The 24,274-nt window shown below is 36.0% G+C and overlaps 1 protein-coding gene across 2 annotated transcripts; it reads left to right on the forward strand.

The window, feature by feature from the left end:
• The first annotated feature begins 692 nt into the window (after positions 1-692).
• On the forward strand, positions 693-14,651 carry LOC100889551 (ubiquitin carboxyl-terminal hydrolase isozyme L3). Of its 2 annotated transcripts, XM_030981039.1 has the most exons (7): positions 695-878; positions 4,765-4,776; positions 6,199-6,327; positions 7,594-7,750; positions 9,638-9,765; positions 10,595-10,726; positions 12,761-14,651. In XM_030981039.1, the coding sequence occupies exons 1-7, from the start codon at positions 822-824 to the stop codon at positions 12,845-12,847; spliced, it is 702 nt and encodes a 233-aa protein (XP_030836899.1). In that variant the 5' UTR covers positions 695-821; the 3' UTR covers positions 12,848-14,651. The 2 variants fall into 2 exon arrangements, with proteins under 2 accessions (XP_030836900.1, XP_030836899.1); XM_030981040.1 differs by lacking the exon at positions 4,765-4,776 and having other exon boundaries at positions 693-878.
• Positions 14,652-24,274: the final 9,623 nt, after the last annotated feature.

Raw genomic sequence — 24,274 nt, forward strand, 5'->3', positions numbered from 1 at the left:
TTAAGATCTTACTTTTTCATATGGTAGCAATCATTATTTAGTTAAAATGTCATACGATAGTGTTAAAAGCCTTCAAAGTATAAAACGCATTTTGTCCAATATGACTCGAAATGCCCGGACCGGACTCAACCGTAAGAAGTCTAATTTGCATTTATGCTTTGATATGTTGCAACTCAGAAAACCAGGCCAAAATATCTTAAAACTAAGGTATTTTGTTTAGTTCAATCACAATTTATTTCTTTAACAAATGTCTTAACATGCTAAAAATTACTACTGTAGTAATTTTTTAGCATGTTAAGACATAGATGTAACATCTATTCGTTTGCTAAACTAAACTCCGTAGAAGTGCGTGTTCCTATATAAATGGGTGTATCATAATCTCAACTTGTAATCGAAATTCGACGTTTTCAACGCCTGAAATGTACCAGTATATAAAATATTTATTCTGCTATAATTTATTATTATTTTTACATTCGAGACTCTAATTAAAGTTTTTACGGTTTTACCTCGTTTGTCTTCTCTTTATTACCCATATTACACATTCATTTTAAAAATATTTTAAATATTTTTAAAGACACCATACCGCAGATTCTATTGTTTTCCGGGCTAACTTCGCCAGAATCCGTAATGTCGCGTTTATTGGTCGCCAAAAGTAGCCCAATCAATGTATTGACCACTGATATGATCTCTACGTTGTTGAGTAGGCCAAAAGTACTGCATGCATAATATGCACTGCACCCTTATATTCTAATTTTCGCTCTCCTGAGTTATATTACGAGATCTATAGTAACGCCAAAGACGTGTGAGACAAATTTTCGAGAATGTCGGATGCAGCAGGAGGAGATGTTCGTTGGGTTCCCCTGGAATCAAATCCAGAGGTATAAATTTGTATTTTAAATCTGATTCCTTCGTGTCCATGGCAAGCGCGAGTACCGACCGTAGCCGTAAGTTAGGCCCACACATCTTCTACTAACTTTAGTACTAAGTTAGGTCTGAGGTGCACTATCCGTTGTATATTAGCTGTGCTATTGATTCTCAACATTTCAAACACCAATGTAAAAAACTCAGCTGATTTCACGGCATACTCGTGATATAGGCCCCGCAACTGTTTTGAATCGATTATAATTTTATAATGAATTTTTATGAATCGAGTCTAACTATAGATCTAACAGTTAAAGTTAGATATCTAGACTCTAGATCTAGGTCTAAAACTTCAGCCGACTCACTATAGTCTAGGCCTAGACTATATAGATCTAGACCTACTCGTGATCTAAGCTCCGCGTATCGCGCGCACTTCAACACAGCAGCGGGGCCTGTATCACGACTATACTTATATACTCGTTATCGAGGCCCCGCGCTACGGCATCGCGCACAATTTAACACAGCAGTAAGGCCCTCATTACGAGTATACTATACGAGTCTCCTATTCAACTCGCTATATATACTTGTGATATATAGATCTACTCGTGATATAAGCCCCGCGCAAGGGCGTTGCTAGACCGAAAACTTCAGTCTCTCTAGTCGTCGGTTGTTCCACTGAGACTACGTCTGGCTCCACTAGACCTCCGAATATAGAGACTTAGACTTAGTATGGCCTATCGGGACTGTACGGGACTGTACGGAACAATGGTTTGGTTGGACCGGACCGCGATGAATGAGATATGCAACAAGATTTTCACTCTTTACATCCTCATAACTGCTGCAATTATAATAAGAATTAAAAATAACATATTAGCTTATTTGACTTACGATAGCTTGCTCATTTAGATCCTAAATTAATGATTAATCCGAGAAAGTCTCGTCGTCAACATTATCCGTCTTGGTTTTAGAAGGGTGTCTGAACGATTTTTCAATTTTCAATTTGGGATCGTTTTTCACCATTTTTGTTTGATATTTGAATAAAAATGTTATCAGAATAATACATTTCAAATTTCAAGTCTCAACGATGTTTCTATCAAAAGTTACAGGCCCTCCAAAACGCTGGTATATTCATATCATTTTGGTCAAAATCGACGAAAAAGACGTCCACGCAGAGTGATGATGTTTTGCTAAATTCAGACAAACAGCTGTATCGCGCGATATACAAGCGTATGCATTTGTAAGTACGCATGTTGCTAAGCCAATGCGCGACTTGCAGCTTGAGCCACGCTGTCTCCGCGATATGTGCCATTGACTAGTATGGGTGGCCATTCGCATCATAGAACCTGGAAGTAATGGCCACTATAATGTGTAATTGAATTTGGGGTTTCGTTCGTACGCGATGTAACCATGGTTTGGACTGAGTGGAGCGCACGCCCCCTTATTAGCTGATCCACAAAATAGCGAGAAGGGTATTTTTAAACTGTTATCAGTTGTGATCCCTGGGGGCTAGCGAAAATATAAGCACATAGAATTGTTCCTTAGGACTGGGACTACTTATCGATCGGGGCGTCATATCTCAAAAGTGACAAACCTCAGAGTTAGCCAGGACACAATGTTTCAATTGCTGTTTTGACCAAGATATTTTGAGAATTTCGGGGGCTACGCCCCTTTGGAAATATTGGAATTCACCTGCTCTTTCATATGACACCTCATTTATTGAGTATCACCTTCAGGATCACAACAGATAAAGGTTTGAATCTCAAATTGAAAAAAATTTTTTGACTTTTTTTGCATGGTCGCGCAATGCACGTAGACTGCATAGGGATGCGTGTAATCTCTATGGGAAGAATTTTAGCACACAACATCGGGTGCGCGATCAGACACCCTAGTTTTAGTTGATGAATATTCATTTTTTCTTTTCGAACGTCCAATAGCTACCGTAGCTACGTACGAGTCAGCCCGGCTTGACCAACGAACTCCCACGAAACGAGTGCTCTGATTGGCCATTTGGCTATGTTTTGGTAGGTTGACCCGGAAATATTTTGGCCGCCGGGTCATATAGCCCTATGTTCGAGTGCATGAACGTACTGTTTCACAGTTCGGAGATACAAATTGGATAAAGTAAGTCCGTAAATTATACATTTAATATTAAGTTATCAAATTTTGATAACTGCAATTAGGACAAATGACATACCGACCTAATTTACATCTGATTTAGAAATCAGAAAATTAGATCTAAATAAAGAAAATCGGGGAGAAAATGTTTTGAACGAAAAGATGTACATTGTTGGCTCTACATGTAGCTACCCCCACGGTACGAGATCTCTGGGTTACCATCTGTATTGGGGAATGTCAACAAATGTCAGTCTTATTAAAGCGTATCAGCCATAGTTTACAGGAGGGATTAGACTGCCCTGCAAGGTCACTGGACAGGTGGTTATCTCATCAACTCAGCTCTCAGTTAACATAAGAAAAAGAGGATCATGGGGGACCAATGGTCACCGATTAGGCATGGTTTGTTATATAGAGGGCGCAAGTAGCTACAAGTAGTGCAGTGGGCCTTTAAAGAAATGACCCAAATCAGATGGTTATTTCTGTCTAGGGCGTTGCATGTTCTACAACACGGACTTGGGGCCTGTATTACGACTATACTGTATACTCGTGAACAAGGCCCCATCCTAAGCATTTTCATGACGGACAGCACGGTAGTGGGGGTTCTTCCACCGAAGTGTAATTTAGGGGGTGTTTTGATGTTTAATAAATAGAGCTAGCAAATGATTAAAAAGGGTTAGGCCTACATTTAAATGATTAAATTTATCTTTTAGACCCTATTTTAATATTTTTCCTTTTTTAATATTTTACCTTTTTTAATATTTTTCCTTTTTTAATATTTTTCCTTTTTTTATATTTTTCCTTTTTTAATATTTTTCCTTTTTTAATATTTTCCTTTTTTAATATTTTGGCCCCCTCTCTTTGAATTTATCTTTTACTTGATTTTTAATTTTTTAATTTTTTTTTTTTTTTTTTTTTTTGGGGGGGGGGGGGGCCCTGCCCCCCTCTCTTTAAATTTATCTTTTAGTTAAATATTTTTCCTTTAATTTTTTGTTGCAGCCACATTATGTAGTAGGCCTAGTCGGTATGCCTAGACTAGCTATGTTGCAATAATTATGGACAACTTACGACCTGGGTAGATCCACTCCAGCAAAGGCAAAGCATAGAGAGTCAATGCTAATGCTTATTGACCTCTAGCACTGCATGCTTGCTGTGAGGCGAGTAGTATACACAAATATACACACCACACAATATCGCATAGACTCTACACAATCATGTTGATGCAGCTGTAAGCAAAGTTTGACACTAGACTTACAATTTGAATTTTTAAAATATTCTAAACATCAGTAAGTTAAAACAAATGTATTTTACTGCTATTTAGGTGTCATCAATTGTCACTAAAGTACAGATTTTGAGTGAAATCAGTTGAGTTTTGTACAGTGGAGCCACATGTAATCTCATTGGAACAATCGTCGACATCAGAAACTGAATCTTTCGGTCTATCATGATTGTAGCTTTCCCAATTCAGAAGGCAGTACTAATCAGTCACAGATCCTTCCCATCAATGTCTAACCTACAGAGCATAGCCATATGATTAGATCTTCATGTTTTACCATATCAAAAGCCTTGGTATAGTGTATAAAGTAAAAAAATAACCTCTTTCTGTACCTCCAATGCTTTTTTAGTTATTGATGCAGGGCAAACACAGCATTTCCTACTGATTCTACTGAATAACCTTAGTTCAGGCTATATCACAATATGTTCATCCCATACATTTCCCTTTTAAATAATTGTTGAATGTGGCGTTAATGAAAATTTCCTCTTTTTTTACCACTATTCCTTTTACCACAGGTCATGTCAAAGGTAAGTCAAAATATTTAACTTCCAGTTATGTTTCCTTAAGTTCTTCACGCTTTAATATTATAGGGCCAAATAACAAAAATGATGTGTTTCTCGTCCCCGCCTGCTTCCTTTTTGGCCACCGCCTCCTTTAAAAAAAACTATTTACCATTCAGAACCCCCCCCCCCCCCATAAAGAAAAAAAGGCTGTGAAATACATTTTGTATACCGGTAAATAACTTCTAAAATGATACAAATCACTGATTTGTTTTGGCATACATTCCATCAGTATACTCAAAAAGCACAATATCTGAATAAATATACCTTGACCAGCTATATTTAGCCTGGACAAGAAACACATTATTTTTTGTTATTTGGCCTAGTACTAACTCTCATAGATTATACATATTCATGAAAACGTAAGAAAATTGGAAGGCTCTTATTGATACAAACCAAAATCATATGCATGTAAGTAATGTCCTCATAAATTCAAAAGACTATGACTTTTTATCTGGCTAAAATATGATTCCTGTCAAAAATATTCATATCTGGCTTCGAGGAGTCACCTCAGGGAAAAAATGTGCTAGAGTGAAAATTGGAAATTCATGGAGAGTTGTCCTCAATTTCACCTGAGTTGAATGACCAGGGCCCCGTCTTACAAAGAGTTACGATAGATCCAAATCAATCGTAAGTCCTCCAATCAATCGCAAGGTTGCAGTCTCCTATCTCTTATGTACATAGTTACGATTGATATCAATTGCAAATAAGTTACGATTGATATCAACTCTTTGTAAGACGGGGCCCAGTTTGCCAAAGTGGGATTTACATATTGGCCCAAATTCACAAAGGAGGTTAAGCTTAACCTTGGTTTAGAACCTCATTTACATAATCCATGGTTTAAAAATTAGCACAAAATAAGCGTTCCTTGCGCGCATCTAATATTGGACATCTGACTGTTTCACGCTTATTTTGCGCTAATTTTAGACCATGGGTTAGGTAAATGAGGGTTTAAAACATGGGTTAAATTTAAACCTCCTTTGTGAATTCAGGCCTATATGTTTAGTGATCTCAAGTATCAAAGTCATATTTTTCACTAACAAGGTTCTTTGATTATTCTACTTTCATCCAAATTACTGTGTATGAAAGAACAGTTGTATTTTTTAAACAGTTTGTAGTGTGTTAAATTGAGTAGAATTTCAAATGCTAGACAGCCAGAATCTCTCGTTTGTGACAATTTTGTCAGAAATCATGCCTTGTTTTCTCTCTCTCTCTGTCTCAGAGCCTGTCTCTCAATCTTGAATATTTTTAATCGTAGTCGACTTTTAATAAATTTGAGATATATGGTTGTTGTCATTCATCTCTTTCTCTCTACCTTCTTTGCCCTTTCTCACATATCATTGGTCATTGACAAAGTTCTTTTTTTTGTGTGTTTACTAAATCCTCCAGTACATGCACAACTTGGGAATGTCCAAGGATTGGATCTTCACTGATGTATATGGTCTGGATGATGAGTTACTGATGATGGTTCCCCAACCTGTACTAGCCGTCATATTACTCTTCCCATATGATGATAAGGTGAGATCACAAACTTCTCAACATAGCTGCCAATGCTGGAAATTTTCAATTCTCGCTATGGCCAAAACTATACAACCATACAACCATACAACTACGGTATGAAACTATACATATCCATCGAGGCACTCATGAGACATTAAAGCATGTATACACTGTAGGTTTCCAACGTGCTGGCCAAAGCGCCATTATTATGTACAACTATTGGTATACAACTATACATCCAACGAATGGATGTATAGTTTTATAACCAAAACATACCCAAATCAGGGCTTACTGTTGCGAGATAAGTGCCATCAGGCGGCTTTGTCTGATATTTTGCCCCGAATGACTTTTACTACTTCACAGTTTAGGGGGACACATGTGCATGCAACCATGTGCTTTTTCCAGGAAAGCGGTTAAAACTGGTTAAAACTATACATGGTTGTACAGTTTCCTGTGTTCTGATTGGATAAAACTATACATTACATCTATTGAATGGATGTATAGTTGCATGGTTGTATGGTTGATCAGTTTCTGGTGTTCTGATTGGATAAAACTATACTTTACATCTATTGAATGGATGTATAGTTGCATGGTTGTATGGTTGATCAGTTTCTGGTGTTCTGATTGGATAAAATTGTACTTTACATCTATTGAATGGATGTATAGTTGCATGGTTGTATGGTTGATCAGTTTCTGGTGTTCTGATTGGATAAAACTATACATTACATCTATTGAATGGATGTATAGTTGCATGGTTGTATGGTTGATCAGTTTCTGGTGTTCTGATTGGATAAAACTGTACTTTACATCTATTGAATGGATGTATAGTTGCATGGTTGTATGGTTGATCAGTTTCTGGTGTTCTGATTGGATAAAACTGTACTTTACATCTATTGAATGGATGTATAGTTGCATGGTTGTATGGTTGATCAGTTTCTGGTGTTCTGATTGGATAAAATCTATTGAATGGATGTATAGTTGCATGGTTGTATGGTTGATCAGTTTCCTGTGTTCTGATTGGATAAAACTATACATTACATCTATTGAATGGATGTATAGTTGCATGGTTGTATGGTTGATCGGTTTCCTGTGTTCTGATTGGATATAACTATACATCCAGGGGTAAAATTTATTTGAGCCCTGCTCTGGGTTATAATGTCATTTTCAAAAATGCATCTGAAATCACATGTGAAAAAATATACAATCCTATTTTACTACGCGAGTCATTCAAAGAATTGAAAGAGACACTCTGTCAATCTACTTGTTTTCTTCTCTCATTTTCAGTACAAGGCTTTTGCAAAAACGGAACAAGAGAACATAGAGAAGGACGGGCAGATAGTGAATGATGGGGTGTACTTCATGAAGCAGACAATTCGCAATGCATGTGGGACTATCGGTGTGCTCCATGCTGTCCTCAATTGTAGAGATAAGATTTCTCAAGGTGAGTCAGAGTCTAGATAAAAGGGAGAGAGTTGATTAATTCTACAGTATTGGATAGGCTTGAGGGGGATATATTTATATAATATTGGATGGCTTTAAGTGTGATACAATACTACATGTATATTAATACTACATGTATATTATTATTTAGTTTGATTTGATTTTTTTACCAACAGCAATACATTTTCATACATTTCATACAATAACTTATATATACAGGAAGAGAAACTATTGGTTGGTAAAAGGGGCCAGATAATAGCACATGTGCTAGTCGAGCCTAACCCTTAAACAGCTAAACAAAGTATTTTGGTACAAATCAGTTTAGAGAACGTAACAAAACAAAAAATAATGAATTTACTTTTACAATCGATACTTAAAAAAACAAACAAGAATCAGTACTCAACAATGTCTTACAATATACAAACTAATAATTTAAAATATGAATTATGAATTGTGTACACTTGATATTTCATTCATGACTTGTTCAACAAATGACTTGTAACAGAATTCCGAAACCTATTTCTAGACCTTGTCAATCTGACATCAACAGGTAATCTATTCCAAAATTCACTGCCCACAAAAGACAATGAAAATTGACCTTGTGTCGTTCTTAATTTTGGAAGACGTAATTGTCCACCTTCTTTTTGTCTTGTGGAATAGCTATGTTCTAAATGTCACAGTACTCTATCAAAATATGAGGCAAATTGCCATTGACTAGATCAAACATGAAAGTAGAAATTGATAAATCATGTAAATTATACACATTTAGGATTCGCAATCTTTTAAATAATGGATCTGAAGGAGTTCTCCATTCACTAAATGTTATGGCACGAACTGCCATTTTCTGTGAATATAATATACTTCTTAGGCTAGTCTTCTAAGTTCTTCCCCACACCTCTATTCCGTAAGAAATGTGTGGTTGTATAAATGCTTTATATAATAATATCAGAGTACGGCTAGGAACAAAATGCCGCAATCTAAATAGCACACCAACTTTCTTTCTAATACACTGATTTACAAAACGAATATGACTATTCCAAGACATATGTCTATCAATGTGAACCCCAACAAAAGTGGCAATATCAACCTCTTTAATTTTTTAAAATCGATTTTTAGTTTACCATTTATACCTATTTTTTCCTCCTACTACATATTAACATGAAATTAGTTTTCATTGAATTAATTGTAAGTTTGTTAGCAGTGCACCACTAATGTATCTTCTGTATGTTGTTATTCACTTCATTTACATCAATTTCACCCCGGTCAGCAGAAAAAGTATGAAATAGATTGGAGTCATCGGCAAACAGCCGAAAATTGAAATAATCAGTAACAGTTGGCAAATCATTTATATAGATTAAAAACAGAGTTGGCCCTAATACTGATCCTTGTGGAACACCACATCTTATCTTTTTCCTTTCTGATAACGTTTGACCACACTGAACAAACTGAAATCGGTTACTGAGATAATCCTTAACCCATTCTAGAGGTAACCCTCAAATGCCATAACTAGATAGTTTACCTAGTAATATATTATGATTAATTGTGTCAAATGCTTTTTTAAAGTCGATGAACATACCCAGAGTTACTTTTCCCCGATCTATAGATTTCAAAGTTGAATTTATCAAGTTATTGCTCGAGCTATTTCAATATTGTACGAGTAAAAAACGAGACCAATATTGAGTGCCAGGCATCGTGGACCATCAACTGAGCTTGACATACTGCATGACACACACGCATGCACTGAGAAGACCTGGCAGCTAGAGGCCAATGATGTGACTTTTACTATCGCTAAATATTACAACATAGTTGTGTGATGACTGAAAATGATGATGATTGTAAAATGAGAATGAAGATTGAATGTGCAGACGTTGTTCCTTGATACATGCAGATGATACATTGAAGTCATTCTACGAGCAGACCAAAGACATGACCCCGGAGGAGAGAGGAAAGAAACTAGAATGCAATGAAAGCATCAGTCATGCTCATGGAGAGAGTGCTCAGGAGGGCCAAACTGAGGTAATACCATCAAGATATTACAGTCAAACCTGCTTTGGTGATTGACCACCTGTATACAGAGACCCTCTTTGTATCAATACTGCACTTTAGTTTCCTGTGAAACAGTATTTCTCATTGAACATGTTATGTGAACTCACATTTTGCTGACATGAACCTTTCACAAGTTTCTAAAATTTATTGTCATGTCATTATGATTCAATTATGTAACAGCATGAAAATGATGTAAATCTGAATCGAGCACAAAATTTGCGAGAGGTTCTGGTTTGTTGTTGCATATATACCTGCCTGTAGTGATTTCTTCATATCTCTCCTTTAGGAAGTCTTCTCTTAATATATGCAAGTTAATAGCCCTATTCTCATAGGCTATGAGCTTGATTCAATGATCAGTTTTTATAAAAATCTCTCAGTGAAGCGAGTGACATCTGGGACGAAATATACTCTTGCACAAATCTTAATTTGAGTTCCGGATACGCAATTGCATTGTGAAAGAAACGTTGTGAAATCGATCGGAAAAGGTTTGAATCATCAAAATGATAAGAAATTTGGCCCAGTCTTGGTAAAGTTACAAGCACTTTACACAGAAAGATGTATATGGAACTACACGAACATGTGGCATAAAAATCTGTCCCGATTTTTATGATGTTACATGCCATGATATTTAGAATATCAAGGCATTTGAAGAGCCTTGCTTTTCAGGGAACATTTTTTATCTGATGTTCTTCCACAATCCACACTTGCGCAATATAATGATAACGCTCACAAATTAATTTTCACCTCTTCCCAGAACTCACCTTCTCTTTATTATACTTTAATGTCTTATTGTGTGTAGGCACCTCAAGCAGAGGAGGATGTGTGTCCACATTTCATAGCTTTGGTGGAGAAGGATGGTTGCGTCTATGAGCTAGATGGTAACAAGAAGTTCCCTATTAACCATGGACCCATCCAGGAAGGCTTCCTCAAGGTATGTACATTCAAGGCTGCTCTAATATACGCTAAGCTGCTAAGACAACAATGCTACATGCTCTCATCAACAGTTTAGGGTTCTGGTTGCAATTGGGTTTTAGATTTAAATTTAGGGTTAGGGTTAGGCTTTGGCTAAGTATAAATAATAGTGATTGTGCCAGACTTGTAGTGAAGAATTCAGTTAGTGTAGGAGACTACCGTGGAGCAATTGTTGCAGGAGAAAGAGTTGTACCACCAAGAAGTCAAGGACAAACAAACAATAATGGTTCCTTGACTGTGAGGCCATAGACATTATGTTTTGGGCTGTTTGTCCATCTCATTATTCATTAGTACAATAAGTTGAGAGAGTGAACAGATTACATTTAGACTTTGATCAAATATTTAAAAGCATGTAATACGTCTGCCAAACTGACTCCAAGCCAACTTCAAACTGTCTGATTCTTGGCAGTTAGGGTCATGTAATATTATATTTAATACCTAAGGATGAACTGAATTATGTTTTTGGTGAAAGAGGTTTTAAGTCATAAAAGAAGAAATCCTAAAATCTCATCTCGGTCATTATCACAATAATTTGAAAATTATAGGAGCAACTCTAATCAAGGTTTACTTGGGTATCTATTGGTAAACTAGATCATGAGTGTAAGAGGTCAAAGATCAAAAGTCTTCCAAACATGGTCATTGATTCATTGGACATAGGTGAAGGCTTATTGGAGACACAGCCACCTTCTCAGCATGTCAGTTCTCAGTGTTACGGAATGATATTTCCAAATGAATATTATAGACATTTTAATAAAAATCTACAAATTAATGTGTACATAGTGTAGGAGATGCTTTCACAACAGTTGAGATTCCTATTTACGATATATTGAGTATTAAGTAGCTTTGCTACGCGATAACCGAAAATTTGATTCCATAACAAACCTATATATATATATATATATATATATATATATATATATATATTCAGTATTGCATACATTTCATGAATGGTTGAATGGAAACCCTAATGCTGTGAAAGTACCTCATCTAAGCTCAATATATAATTTTAGATGTTTTCAGCCTTTTATAAACTCAAGGCCCACTTTGGCTTTCAAAAATTTACCAAGGCCCACTTTATTCAATTATGAATGAGAAAATATAACTATAAATTATGACACAAAAAATAGAAGACAAATTGTGTGCTGATCATATGCAATGGCATATATATTGAGAAATTGCAGGAGCAATCGCACCATTTCTTGTGCATTTTACCCATTATATTCGCAAGAGAGCACTGCAGTGAATAGAGGGAAGGGGATATTGTCATGATGGGGGGGGGGGGGGGGAGGGGGGGCTGAGGTCTCTTGGTTGAGTATTACACATCCTGTGTATCGATTTTGTGTGCGAGCGAGTTAAACAAAAAAAGAGTAAGTTTCATTACTGTATGCTGAATTTCAGCTGTGTCCAACACTCCAGATTCACCCCCGTGAGCTGCAAAATCGCCTTTGTCAGATTGCTCACGGGTGATTGCAAAATTAAAAATCGCCCTCGTGGAATTATAAAGTAAAGATTATCTTTTTTGTTATAACTTTCCCACAATATTGAGTTTCAAACCTTATATCAATAAAATGTAACTATAGAAGTTAAAGATTAGCATGCAGCATTTCTCGCTCGAATATCAGTGTCTGTAGGCCTCCATATTGTAAACAAATGTAGACTTGTATTTGTATTTAACAAAGAGCCCCCATCATTTTTTTTTTGGGGAAGAGCCCCTGTGGAAAAAAAAATTTATTCCAGTCTTGGCTGTGTCAAGTAGTAAAGATCAGACACATTTTAATATTTTATTTTATTTTATTTGAAAAATGATTTGGCCCACGTGAGCAAGCCTTGCGCTTCACCATTTGAGAAATGCTGTATTAAAATGTCTATATTCAAATCTTTGAAAATGTCTTTCTGTAACGCTTGGAATAGACCAGTACCAATAAATGTCTAACAGAATACGTGTCAGGCAATAATCCCTCATGGCTGGTTTATATATGTCTTCTTTTCACAGTCGGCTGCCAAAGTGTGTAAGATGTTCATGGACCGAGACCCTGATGAAGTCCATTTCACCATCATGGCTCTATCCCGCGACTCCTAGATCCTAGCTCCCCTGCCTGCATCTCAAAGCAGAGCTTGCAGCGATGCCAGGCTGATATCATGTGAAGTCCGTAAAGCAATTTCACTCCCAAATTCATCAACTGTCTGTCGAGTGTGGCAGCTCATGATTGCCATGCACAAAGCAGATCTGCGGACTTGTGAATGTTGTTTCATGTGCTACCCTATATTAAGCATCACCTATACTCCAAGACAGCTGCATTTGAGAATGGCCAATTATCGTATACATTGAGTTTTCTTTGGTTTGTGTGTCGTTAGTGCTGTTGATATATGAAACATTGCAGGGAGATTATAAGCAAATGGGTTTTAAATCAAAGACACATATGAGTGGGGTCTCGTGGGGAATTTGACACAATTCGGGTGTTTACCCACCAGGTGTTGTCAATCACCAGGATTAGCATTCAGTTTTATGACCAAGGGGTCTTATATATTGCTTTGCATTCCCCATCCATTCCCCCATAAGGTGAAGTCATTATCTTACTTCTCCCTCACCCAAAGACTCTTCGAGAGACTATGGGTATTTCTAGACGGGCCTGCCTATGGGTTTGCTGTGTGCAGACTTGTAACTTGTCTTCAAATCTATGTAATATCAATATTGGGTACAATAGAGGTGTGGGATTATCATTTGGGAGCTAGGTAAATGTTTACTTTTGAAGACTAATAACAAAAGTTGCCTCTTTAATCTTTGTTCAACCAATTGCAAAAAGCAGGCATTGTGGATTATCATCAACCTTATTTGAAATAAATCTGGAAATAAATATATTTCGTAATTTTGGTGGTGTCATACCTTTGTGGCAATTCAGTGTGGAAGCGAGCGATCGAGCCCATTCCACGCAGTTCAGTGGGTTACGCACTGTTGGTAAGTTGAGCATGCGTACGTTGAATGGCGCTGTTTAAGTTCATTCGTTCAGTATCTCTTTTAAGCCACTGATGTTTGTGATGTTCGTGTATTGATATGGTGACATGTATGGCCAGTATGTTAAAGTGCACAACATTTATTCGATGTATTTGGAAGTAGATTCATCTCTGTGGCTGTACTATGCTGCCTTCTGTGTAGTCACAGAGGAAATTAAAAATAGGATCCAAATAATTCTCTCATTTGTGATATACAAGTAGGAGCTGGACATTACAAAAAACATGCATCCAGTTTCTGTTATCGATTATTGCAATTTAGATACCTTATTTCATCAGCTATGTACATGTTTATGTACTGCATATATTTATGAATCTGGATGCGTAGGCACAGGTTCATGGACAGTCACAAGCTTGAATACATTCTTTTGTGTTTATGATTGCCTTGTTGCTTTCTTTGATTAAGAAAGAATGTGTCAGGATAAAAGGAATTTCAATATATTTTTATATATAATTTGTATACCTGTCACATGGACAACTATGTTGTGTTTGTTTTGTATTATTGCATTGCAGCTAAATGTTTGTACGTGTTATAAGAGCTCGAGTTCGGCAGAACACCAATATTGTGTGAAGAAATTGAAATTCTGTGGCCGGTATTCTCATACATGTAAGTCAGGTTGATCCTGGCTTTGCTTTATGTATTGAGCACCAAGGGCCTAATTCAATTCAGTATGCACATTAAGTCAGTATTTTACAATACTAGCGTTTGGCTTATATGTCTTATTCAAGTATTTTACTTTAGCAAGCCTACTTTATTTAAGGTACTGGTATTAAATATACTAACTGATAAGCATTGTGATGTCACATCGTCCATCCAAAATAGTGTGCAATTAACGCATTGCATAATATGCGCGCTAATAATATATTGTGCTGCTTAAAACTGCTTAAAACAAAATAATTGACTTAATTCTGCCATGGAGCTGTCTTTATTCAACTGAATACCAAAGTTGGCTATGTATTTCTATATAAGCCGAAAACTAAATAAAACATGTATTTCTGACATAAATATTGAATCGAATCCTGGACCAGATGCCAATCTATTCGTTCCTAATTTGTTACCATAACTCTGAAACAAAGTGATGGAAAATTATTCATGTTGTCAGCAGAATAAGGAATTACAATGACATATGTGGAACGGACCAATTCTGCTAGCTTTACAATATGAACATACTTGTACTTACAATTATATATGCACATGTGTTATTTCTATTTAGGCCTGAGCTTTGTCCTCAAGAGGTATACATATTTCCATCACTTCTGATCAATAAAGTGCAAGTTTATAGTCTTATTAATATTAGTATGTTAATCAAGCAATGATTAAATGTTCAATGTAAATTCTCATATATCCAGTTATTTGATGATAAGAAATGGTCAATATGGCCATCTACATACTGATATTAAAAAAATACATGAATGTTATTTGTCAGTTTAAGAATAGCATGATTGCAAGCACAGCTTTTGATTGGAAATCATCATAGAATGCACCATATTCTCAATAGTATATTGAGATATAGAGAAAAAGATTTTCCTTGCAATTTAACAATATATGCCTGTTATAAAAAAATACCTAGAATGACAATTGTCTGCTAAAATTAACCATACAAAGTATGTACATGTAAAAGTGTAAAAGTATGTTGCCATGTGCATTATGTGGTATGTCTGAATAGTGGAGAAGTGTTATTAAAGTTGCATTCAATGCAAATGTGTGTGATGTATTTTTGTACTGAAGGAGTTTAAAGTTACATGTATACCGGTATGTATACCGGTATGTAAAATGACTGGTGGAAGATAAATTTCTTAAGAAACTATACCGGTAAATAGTTTGCTACAAAACACACATATACAACTGTACACTTTTTCTGGATTACATAAACATTTATTAACTAGATGGAACTTCGACTGCGTGCAGTCGAAAATGATGCCTCCGTCAAAGAGCAATTTTACAAACCAAAACAGAAGAAATGTTTCAAATTCAAGTTCAATTGTAATCCATTAACAGGTTCTCATATACATATATGACCCTTTGATCTTTGACCTCATGACCCTAAAATCTACTCAGTTCATTGGCTCTGCAAGATACATACATGACCAAAGTTTGGCAGGAATCCATCAATCGGTTCTTGAGATAACGCGATCACAAGCTGTTTTTGCATATATAATGAGCCCTGTGACCTTTGACCTTTGACCTCGTGACCCCAAATTCTAACCAGTTCATCTGCTCTGCAAGATACATACATGACCAAAGTTTGGCAGGAATCCATCGATCGGTTCTTGAGATAACGCGATCACGAGCTGTTTTGCATACATAATGAGCCCTGTGACCTTTGACCTTTGACCTCGTGACCCCAAGATCTAATCAGTTCATCGGCTCTGCAAGATACATACATGACCGAAGTTTGGCAGGAATCCATCAGCTGGTTCTTCAGATAACGCGATCACGAGAACGGGACGTACGGACAGACGGACAACCCGAAAACATAATGCCTCCGGATACTTCGTAACGGAGGCATAAAAAGTCTTGCTTGTTCACTTTGCTATGTCCAATCTCAACTTGGCCGTAGATTAGGGCAAACATACTTGTACCTGTACATTATACTGAGTTGTTATAAAAGCAGCTGAAAACACATCTATCCAGAACAAATGGAAGATCCAACATACACAACACCCTTGCAACTCAATGAACGGCAAGAATAAATATATCATGCTACTTGCAAGAGACTACATTTGGCAATTCAATAATACATAATTGACATACAAATTCTAATATTTCATCATTAATTACACTATCTTTGTTAAATATATTTCTGATAATAGCAGTGATTCAACTTGGTCTACACACTACATTTAATATCTTTCACAGCATAATATTCATTGACGTCACCACAAACCTTATGACCCCGACTACAAGTGGGAAACTACTGTACAGTGAAACCTGTATATAAAGGTTGCTCAAGGGAGACAAGATAATTGGTCTTTATAGGCAGGTGGTCTTTATGTACAGGCTACTTTAGTACATGTTTTAATGAGAGACAATTTTCAAAGGAAATAAACAAATGTGGTCTTTCTACTACAAGAAAAAAAAGTCATAAAATGAGAAGAATAATACAAAATATAGGCTTGACAGACAATGCTAATTCTACTTGTTTGCTATAAAGTATATCATCAGCTATTAATAATGTCAACAAATTCCACCCTATTTGTAGGAAGAAGAAGAAAAAAAAAAGAATCAACAATTTCTAGATACAGGAACAGTACCATCTGACTGGCGTCTTGCAAACATCTTGCCAATTTTCAAGAAAGGAGACGGGAGCAAGGCCTCCAACTACCGCCCTGTATCAATCACGTCCATCTGCAGTAAACTGCTCGAACATGTCATTTTCAGCAATATCATACTACGACGAAAATAATATTCTCAATGATGTTCAGCATGGCTTTCGTCCTGGCCATTCATGTGAGACCCAGTTGATCATTACATCTCAAGATGTTGCACACTCTCTAGACCAGAAAGAGCAATTGATGCAGTTGCATTAGACTTCTCCAAAGCCTTTGACCGTGTACCCCATAACCGCCTCCTCCATAAGCTCCATCACTATGGGATCAGGGTGTTCCTAACTGAAAGGTTACAAGTGTTGTTGTAGATGGAGAGTCATCTGAATGGGTTCCAGTCACCTCTGGGGTAACGTAGGGCACAGTTCTCGGCCCACTTCTGTTTATATCCTTCATCAATGACATAGTAGATGGGATCTCTTCCAAAATCCGACTCTTTGCTGATGATTGTCTTCTATACCGTCCGATCACTGATGTCACTGATAGCCAAGCCCTACAACAAGATCTCAACAGGCTGCATTCATGGGCTAATACATGGCAGATGAAATTCAACACCGAGAAATGCTACCACATCACATTCTCCCTACGTCGGAAAGCCATCACCACGACATACACGCTAGGAGACACTCCTCTTGCGTTGGTAACAGATCTCCGGTATCTAGGACTGACTTTCTCATCCAACTTGTCCTGGCAAGGCCACATGCCCAACATCACATCCCGAGCCAATCGGATGCTGGGACTAGTCAGCAGAAATCTCCGCAAAACCTCACAAAAGATCTGCCAACAAGCCTACTTCTCTCTTGTTAGACCTCATCTGGAATACTGTTGCTCGGTCTGGAACCCTCACACAAACAAGCATATATCCAAAATCGAGGCAGTACAAAGGCGAGCAGCAAGATTCACCCTCCAGAGATATCGTCGTATGGCCAGTGTCTCGGCCATGATTCAACATCTGTAATGGGAGAGCCTGGAAAGGAGAAGAAATGCTGCAAGCCTCCACCTCATGTACAAGATCCAAAACGACACAGTAGCCATCAATGCACACGATTACACAGCACCCATGATTGCCAGCAACACACGACAGTATCACTCAAAGAAGTTGCTGGCTATCCCATCCCGCACCCAGCTCTACCAGAACTCATTTTTCCCTCGGACAGTAACTGCGTGGAATGCACTTTCAAAGATCACCCTTGACACTACTTCACTGGAGGGCTTGAAGGGAGCGCTTCCACCAAGCATCTAGACCAAGAACTAGACAGTTTATTCCTCAGCACTACATCCTGACTTATGGATCCTGCTGAGTATCGTCGTAGAAGTAGAAGTAAGGTAAATGTATAATTGATGCAGTTTATCAGTCACATCATTTTGACAAGGGAATGACGTATCAATATCGTTGTCTTGAAATTTTCAGCTCTGATGGCAGTTGCCTGTTAATACTTGATAGGTTCTCATAGTGAAAAGACATTAAAAATGCATCAAATGCATAATAATTTTGTATATATTCCTATAAACCCTGTTAAACCAATCAGCCCTTTGTGTCTCGATGCATAGCCCTTTGTATAAATTCATTCTTTTGTTCATTAAAAAACACATACAAACTGCTATTAAATTTACATGCTCACAAGTGTAAACTAAAGGACTAATCATACCTCACCGATAATAGCTTTTCAATTAAAGGTACACCCTATTGTGTGTGTGTACTTGTGAGTATGCTCATGTAAGTTAAAGAGCAAGTCCACTCCGAAAATAACTTATTTTCAATAGAAGCAGAAAAATCACACAAACCAATCAAAAAAAGTTTGAGCAAAATCGGATAACTAATAGGAAAGTTATGAATTTTTAATAACATGAAACACTTTGAAAATCACATGACAAATTGGTAACTCACTCACGAGTCTGTGATGTCATTGCCTCACTATCCACTAATTGTTTTCTTTATATTGATAACATAAATTTCCCAATTCCCCCCTAAGAATCTTATTTCCTCACACCAGCATCCAAGTTATTTTGATAGTAATATGTTTTTGTGTTGATGCACTAATGAAGAGTAATCATTTTCCAGTTAAATCATGAAAAATGTGAATTTTGATAAACTATTTATATAAGAATCAATGATTATGAATATACAATATTCAGAAAATAGTATCAATTCTTCAAAGTTCATAAAAGATTTTGTGAAATGTCATGCACGCAATATGATACAAATCATATAACCTGGTTGTTGTTGTTGTACCTGGGCAAAGGTATGGGGAAATCAAGTTTTGGAGGATAAATAGGGAAATTAACGAGTTAATGGGATAAAAATATATGAAGCAATTGATAAATAGTGAGGCAATGATGTCACAAACTGACAACCAAATTGGGAATTTGTGTAGTGATTTCCATTTTCCCATACTTTTTCAAAAATTCATAACTGCCTTTTTCATTTTCTGATTTTACTCAATTTTGGGGGGCTCCATTTTTCTTGCTTCTCTGCATCTACTAAAAGCAAATTATTTTTGGAGTAGACTTAGCCTTTAACACTTCAGTTGATTTTCTTTGCCCCTCTGTATGGTTGCCTGTATGTTACACCTGCAGATCTGTATAAAACAATATGCACCAGTCAATTGTAAGAGTGCTTTGTGCAACACAATGGTTTTGATTATAGATCTGTGACAAGTTGACCAGTCACAACCCTTTAAACACCAGTATAGATTAATCTTGCAATTAATTGGAAAGAGTTATTAAAATGATCTTGAAGGCTTTGGTATCTCATGATAAATACAATATGGCACAGGGAGAGCATTTATGCATGTGGCATATACAGTGCATCTAAGAAGAAACGAAACCAGAAAGCAATTGGTTATTGTAAAAAAAACTATGAGCTCTATAAATAGAATTTCTTGCTTTTCATAAAATAGAATTAATATGGTTTCAAATGATACTGTGATTGCTAATGCATGTTTGGATCAATATCCATACATGCTCTTAATCATATTGTTTATGTACTAGTAAGTGTAATTAACATCTAATTAGTGTTCACATTTTTCATGTATAAACAGTTACTCTCAGCGCCTTGAGCATTTCTGTGAAATGGATATGGCACTTTACAAATAGTCTTTATTATTCATTATTATCATTATGAATACCCCTTTCTGGGATGACATGGGTGCACGACCTCAGTTCTTCCCAAATCAATAATTAGCCCTCTGGTGATGAAGAAAGTGTCCTTTTATTGACTGAAAATAGCGCCCATCCAGAGAGGAAAATTACATTTAGATGGTTTATTTTTTGCCTTAGGTACCCATCGGACCATACACTGCCCTATTATCAAAATGTATGGTGCCCCTTACTTTAATTCTTATAGAAATCATCTGTCTCCCACCCTTGCTCTTTGAATTAGTTGCATTTCTGAAAATTCTAAAATAAATGTTCATAACAATTGCAGGTCCATTAATGTGAAGCATGTATGGATTAAAGTGATCAATATATAATTTGAAAGCATATTAGTTCTACTTTATGAAAAGCAAGGAATCATATTGATACAATTCATAGTTTGTTCACAATCTCTGTTTGTTTTCTGTTGTTGTTTTTTTCTTTCTTTCTGGGACGCACTGTACAAAAGCAGCAGTAGGGTGTATCTGCAGTGAAAAATAATGATTATTTGTGAGGTATGACCGGCCCATGATGTACAGATCATAACTCATGTCAAGCAAATTTACATTTACCAATATTTACACATCAAATAAAGTGGTTATATAATACTGACAAGGTGATAACATATGGGTACCAGGAAACTAAATATAACACACACTGCAAGAGGTACATGTATATCCTATACATTCCAAATTAACAATCATCTTCCATAGCTGATTTAGGATAAATATTGAAAGAAAAAAGTTTTCTAAGTTAGTTAAAATTGGAATTTTAAGATGAACATTCATCTCCTATGCATAATTTGTAATGCATATTAAAGCAATGCATAGTTGAATGAGAAATAGAGTGGGCACCAACGAGTGAAATATCAGTCAGAAAGGTGACAGGTGATGTAGCAATACAGGTCAGTAGCAATAGAATTGCTAATAATATTCTTGAATAACAAGATATTTTGCCTTTGCTAATTATTGATAATTTTCCTGATTTTTAAAGAATTCCCCCCTTTTTTCAAAACATTCTTTGACAAGTTAATGAAGAATTACAAAACTTTCTTTAAAAAAAAATGAAATGTAAAATAGAAATTTTGGACAGGTTTCTCAAAATTCTTTGCAATGTGATACATGTTACAATTAGACTGCATACAGCAAAAGTAATATAATGGCTAAAAAAAAATATATACAAAAATAGGGAAGGTAGGGGGGGGGGTGTCTTTTGGTGCTGCCAAGTGAATCATCCAGCCTTTGAATGATCTATTTTGGATAGCCAGGTCACCTTACAAGTGACCTCTTTACACAGGTAGTACTACCGGTAGGTGGAATGTGGTTTCTAAGCTACGTATTATACTTCAATTTCAACAAATCCTGATTCATATAATCTTGATTCATCTATTTCAAAGACCACTCATCTAAATCTGAGCTAGCCCAATCTTAAATGTATACATCAATGTCAACCTCTTCTCTACACCAATAATTTTCTGAAGTCTACCTACACCATACACTGTACGTGGTCACGTTAGTCGTGGTTTCATAGAAATCATGTATGTACATGTATTTTGTATTCATACATATATACATCTACATTTTAGGTGAAGCATACAATAGCTACAATGGGGTGATTATGTAATTGACTATATTGTGTAATGCGAGTGACCCCAAAATTATGAAGGTACATGAATGGACCGTTAAACTGGTAAACTATCATACACTAGCACCAATGGGTGATTATGTAATCACTAGAACTGTGTGAGTCTGACTAAAGCAATTTTAAAATTCAGCTGGTATATGGTATATAATGAGCTTTATACAATTACTTTCACAATAAGTATGGCACCAGCTTTTTCGTCTTCACATATAATTAAAAATGCATACTTGAAAATCTGGATAGTTGCCATAAGACTAACAATTAAGGTATGAGTGGTACATGTATATAATATTGAGATATTATGAAGTCATGATACCGGAAACAAGCACAAAATACATGTGTACTTGTAAATAGCATTATCATGAAAGTCGATTAAATCCACTACTCTCTCTCTCTCTCTCTCTCTACAAATACTAATTTTACAAACTTTCAATTACATATTGAATTAGAAATAATCTGCAAGAATATCACAATCTAAAAATTGCACACTGAGTTAATGTCACTATTGCACAGGAAGTCCACATTTGAGTTCATGATTAAGAACTACAATTGCCTTGGCAAGAACACTGATGCAATAAAACTTAAAGAAAGTCAGATCCTTTTTTATATTTTGCTTAAATTCATTGTCATGTACAATGACTACCATTGCTAGACGTTAAGCCTTTGCCTCCTGAAAGCAAGTGGTTTTTATCTTGTATAATATGGGACCAAGAGGGTCCTGTAATATAAATAGTTACAATTAGTAGTCTCTCCTCAAAATTAATTGTTTCCTCCTTCAAATTAATTGTAACTCCTTCAATAAGTTCAATCAGTCATAAGTTTACAATAAATACTAACTTATTATATTACAGATAGAAACAATACATGGAAAAGAAACAATTATTTGCAGCTAGATTGAAGACACAAAAGATTTGTCACATTTGATGATTTAAGTTGATTAACTTTTGATTCAAGTTGATTTTTATGTTACAGGGCCCAAAAGTCAAAGGGTTGATGCTTTTAAAATGTGCAGTTATCTTGGTACATTTTTTTCATTTTTTAAGCAAACATAATTAGGAAAGAGTTGGATGCCATCACAGCTTCACTGTATACATTAAGTCTTGGATGTAGCATGGACCTATAAGTTGAAGAAGGACATAAGATTTTACAACCCCTCCAGGCTTATTATATATTTACAATTTACAGGTCCCTGGATCAGTGTAGTTTGTGGCAAAATGACTCTACATACATTGTTCTAGATTCACAAATGAGGAGCAGATCTGAAATATGATCTTATGCATCACAGTTTAAATCTCCACAATGGACTAAAATAAACATATAAAAGCATCCATTAGCAAACATTACCTTACACTTGGATGCATGTACACTTATTACACTTGGAGGTTTAAAATAATTATTTCAGATTAACCTTTAAAAAAAAAAAATTATTCTGGCAAAAAAACTACCAGATACTCAACCCATGAACAAGCCAGTCTATGTGTATTTTACATAACGTACTTGAATTGTTAAACTGTCATTGGGTCCAACATGAATTTAGATATGGCTTTGCATGAAGTGAAGCTGTGACACCATCGACCTCTCCAAGTCTGCTAGTCTGAAACTCCATGAAATGGTGCATGTTAATAACTGCACAGGTCTTAAAATATTAAAAAGAAAATGAAAGATAGTGTATGGCACCACATTAGCACCCAACCCCCCCCCCCCCCAGAAAAGGTCTCAATATACCCTTCAAACCACAAATCTTTTTTTTTTTAAATGGAATTTTTAAAATCTTTTAAAGATATAATAATTAGATCTTTAGGCAAGTGACACCCATAACAAAATTCTCATTATTATTATCATTATTGTTATAATTATTACTGTTATTATCATTATTTCATGCATCATTCTTGAATAATGCATGCTTGAACATACACCAAATACCTTTATTTGGAACAGTCAAGTACTACCTCACTACATTATTTTAATGACACATCATTTTATTTAACAAAACACTTGGCATAACCAAATACTCACTCTTAAAATCTAAAGCTATAAAACATAGCACATTAGCACACTGCATAGCACATAAATAGCATATACATATTTACCTGTATGAATAAAATATAATCTAACGTATGTATTTTAAGTGCTCATCAATACTAGTTTGTAGGAAGGTTATCATTTCTATTCCCTCTCTCTCTCTCTCTCTCTCTCTCTCTCTCTCTCTCTCTCTCTCTCTACATGTACCTCTATATTCCTCATTAGCCTCTGTATCAGCCTCAGCAATTCATCTTTATTAAAGTCTAGGACCAAATATGACTACATTAACACTTCTTTCTACCTGATGTAACTATCAATACATTCTAAACAGTAAACATGCAGATACCTAATTTGGATCAACCATTTCTAATAA

The sequence above is a fragment of the Strongylocentrotus purpuratus genome, unplaced genomic scaffold (genome assembly GCF_000002235.5).
Source record: "Strongylocentrotus purpuratus isolate Spur 01 unplaced genomic scaffold, Spur_5.0 spur5_scaffold_11, whole genome shotgun sequence".
Lineage (NCBI taxonomy): Eukaryota > Metazoa > Echinodermata > Echinoidea > Camarodonta > Strongylocentrotidae > Strongylocentrotus > Strongylocentrotus purpuratus.

Bases quoted from the DNA above. Each gene is read 5' to 3' on its own strand.
- LOC100889551 (XM_030981039.1), top strand. From the start codon at position 822: ATGTCGGATGCAGCAGGAGGAGATGTTCGTTGGGTTCCCCTGGAATCA. The intron at 7,751-9,637 runs GTGAGTCAGAGT...TGATACATGCAG, and splicing joins TAGAGATAAGATTTCTCAAG to ATGATACATTGAAGTCATTC. The intron at 9,766-10,594 runs GTAATACCATCA...TATTGTGTGTAG, and splicing joins CTCAGGAGGGCCAAACTGAG to GCACCTCAAGCAGAGGAGGA.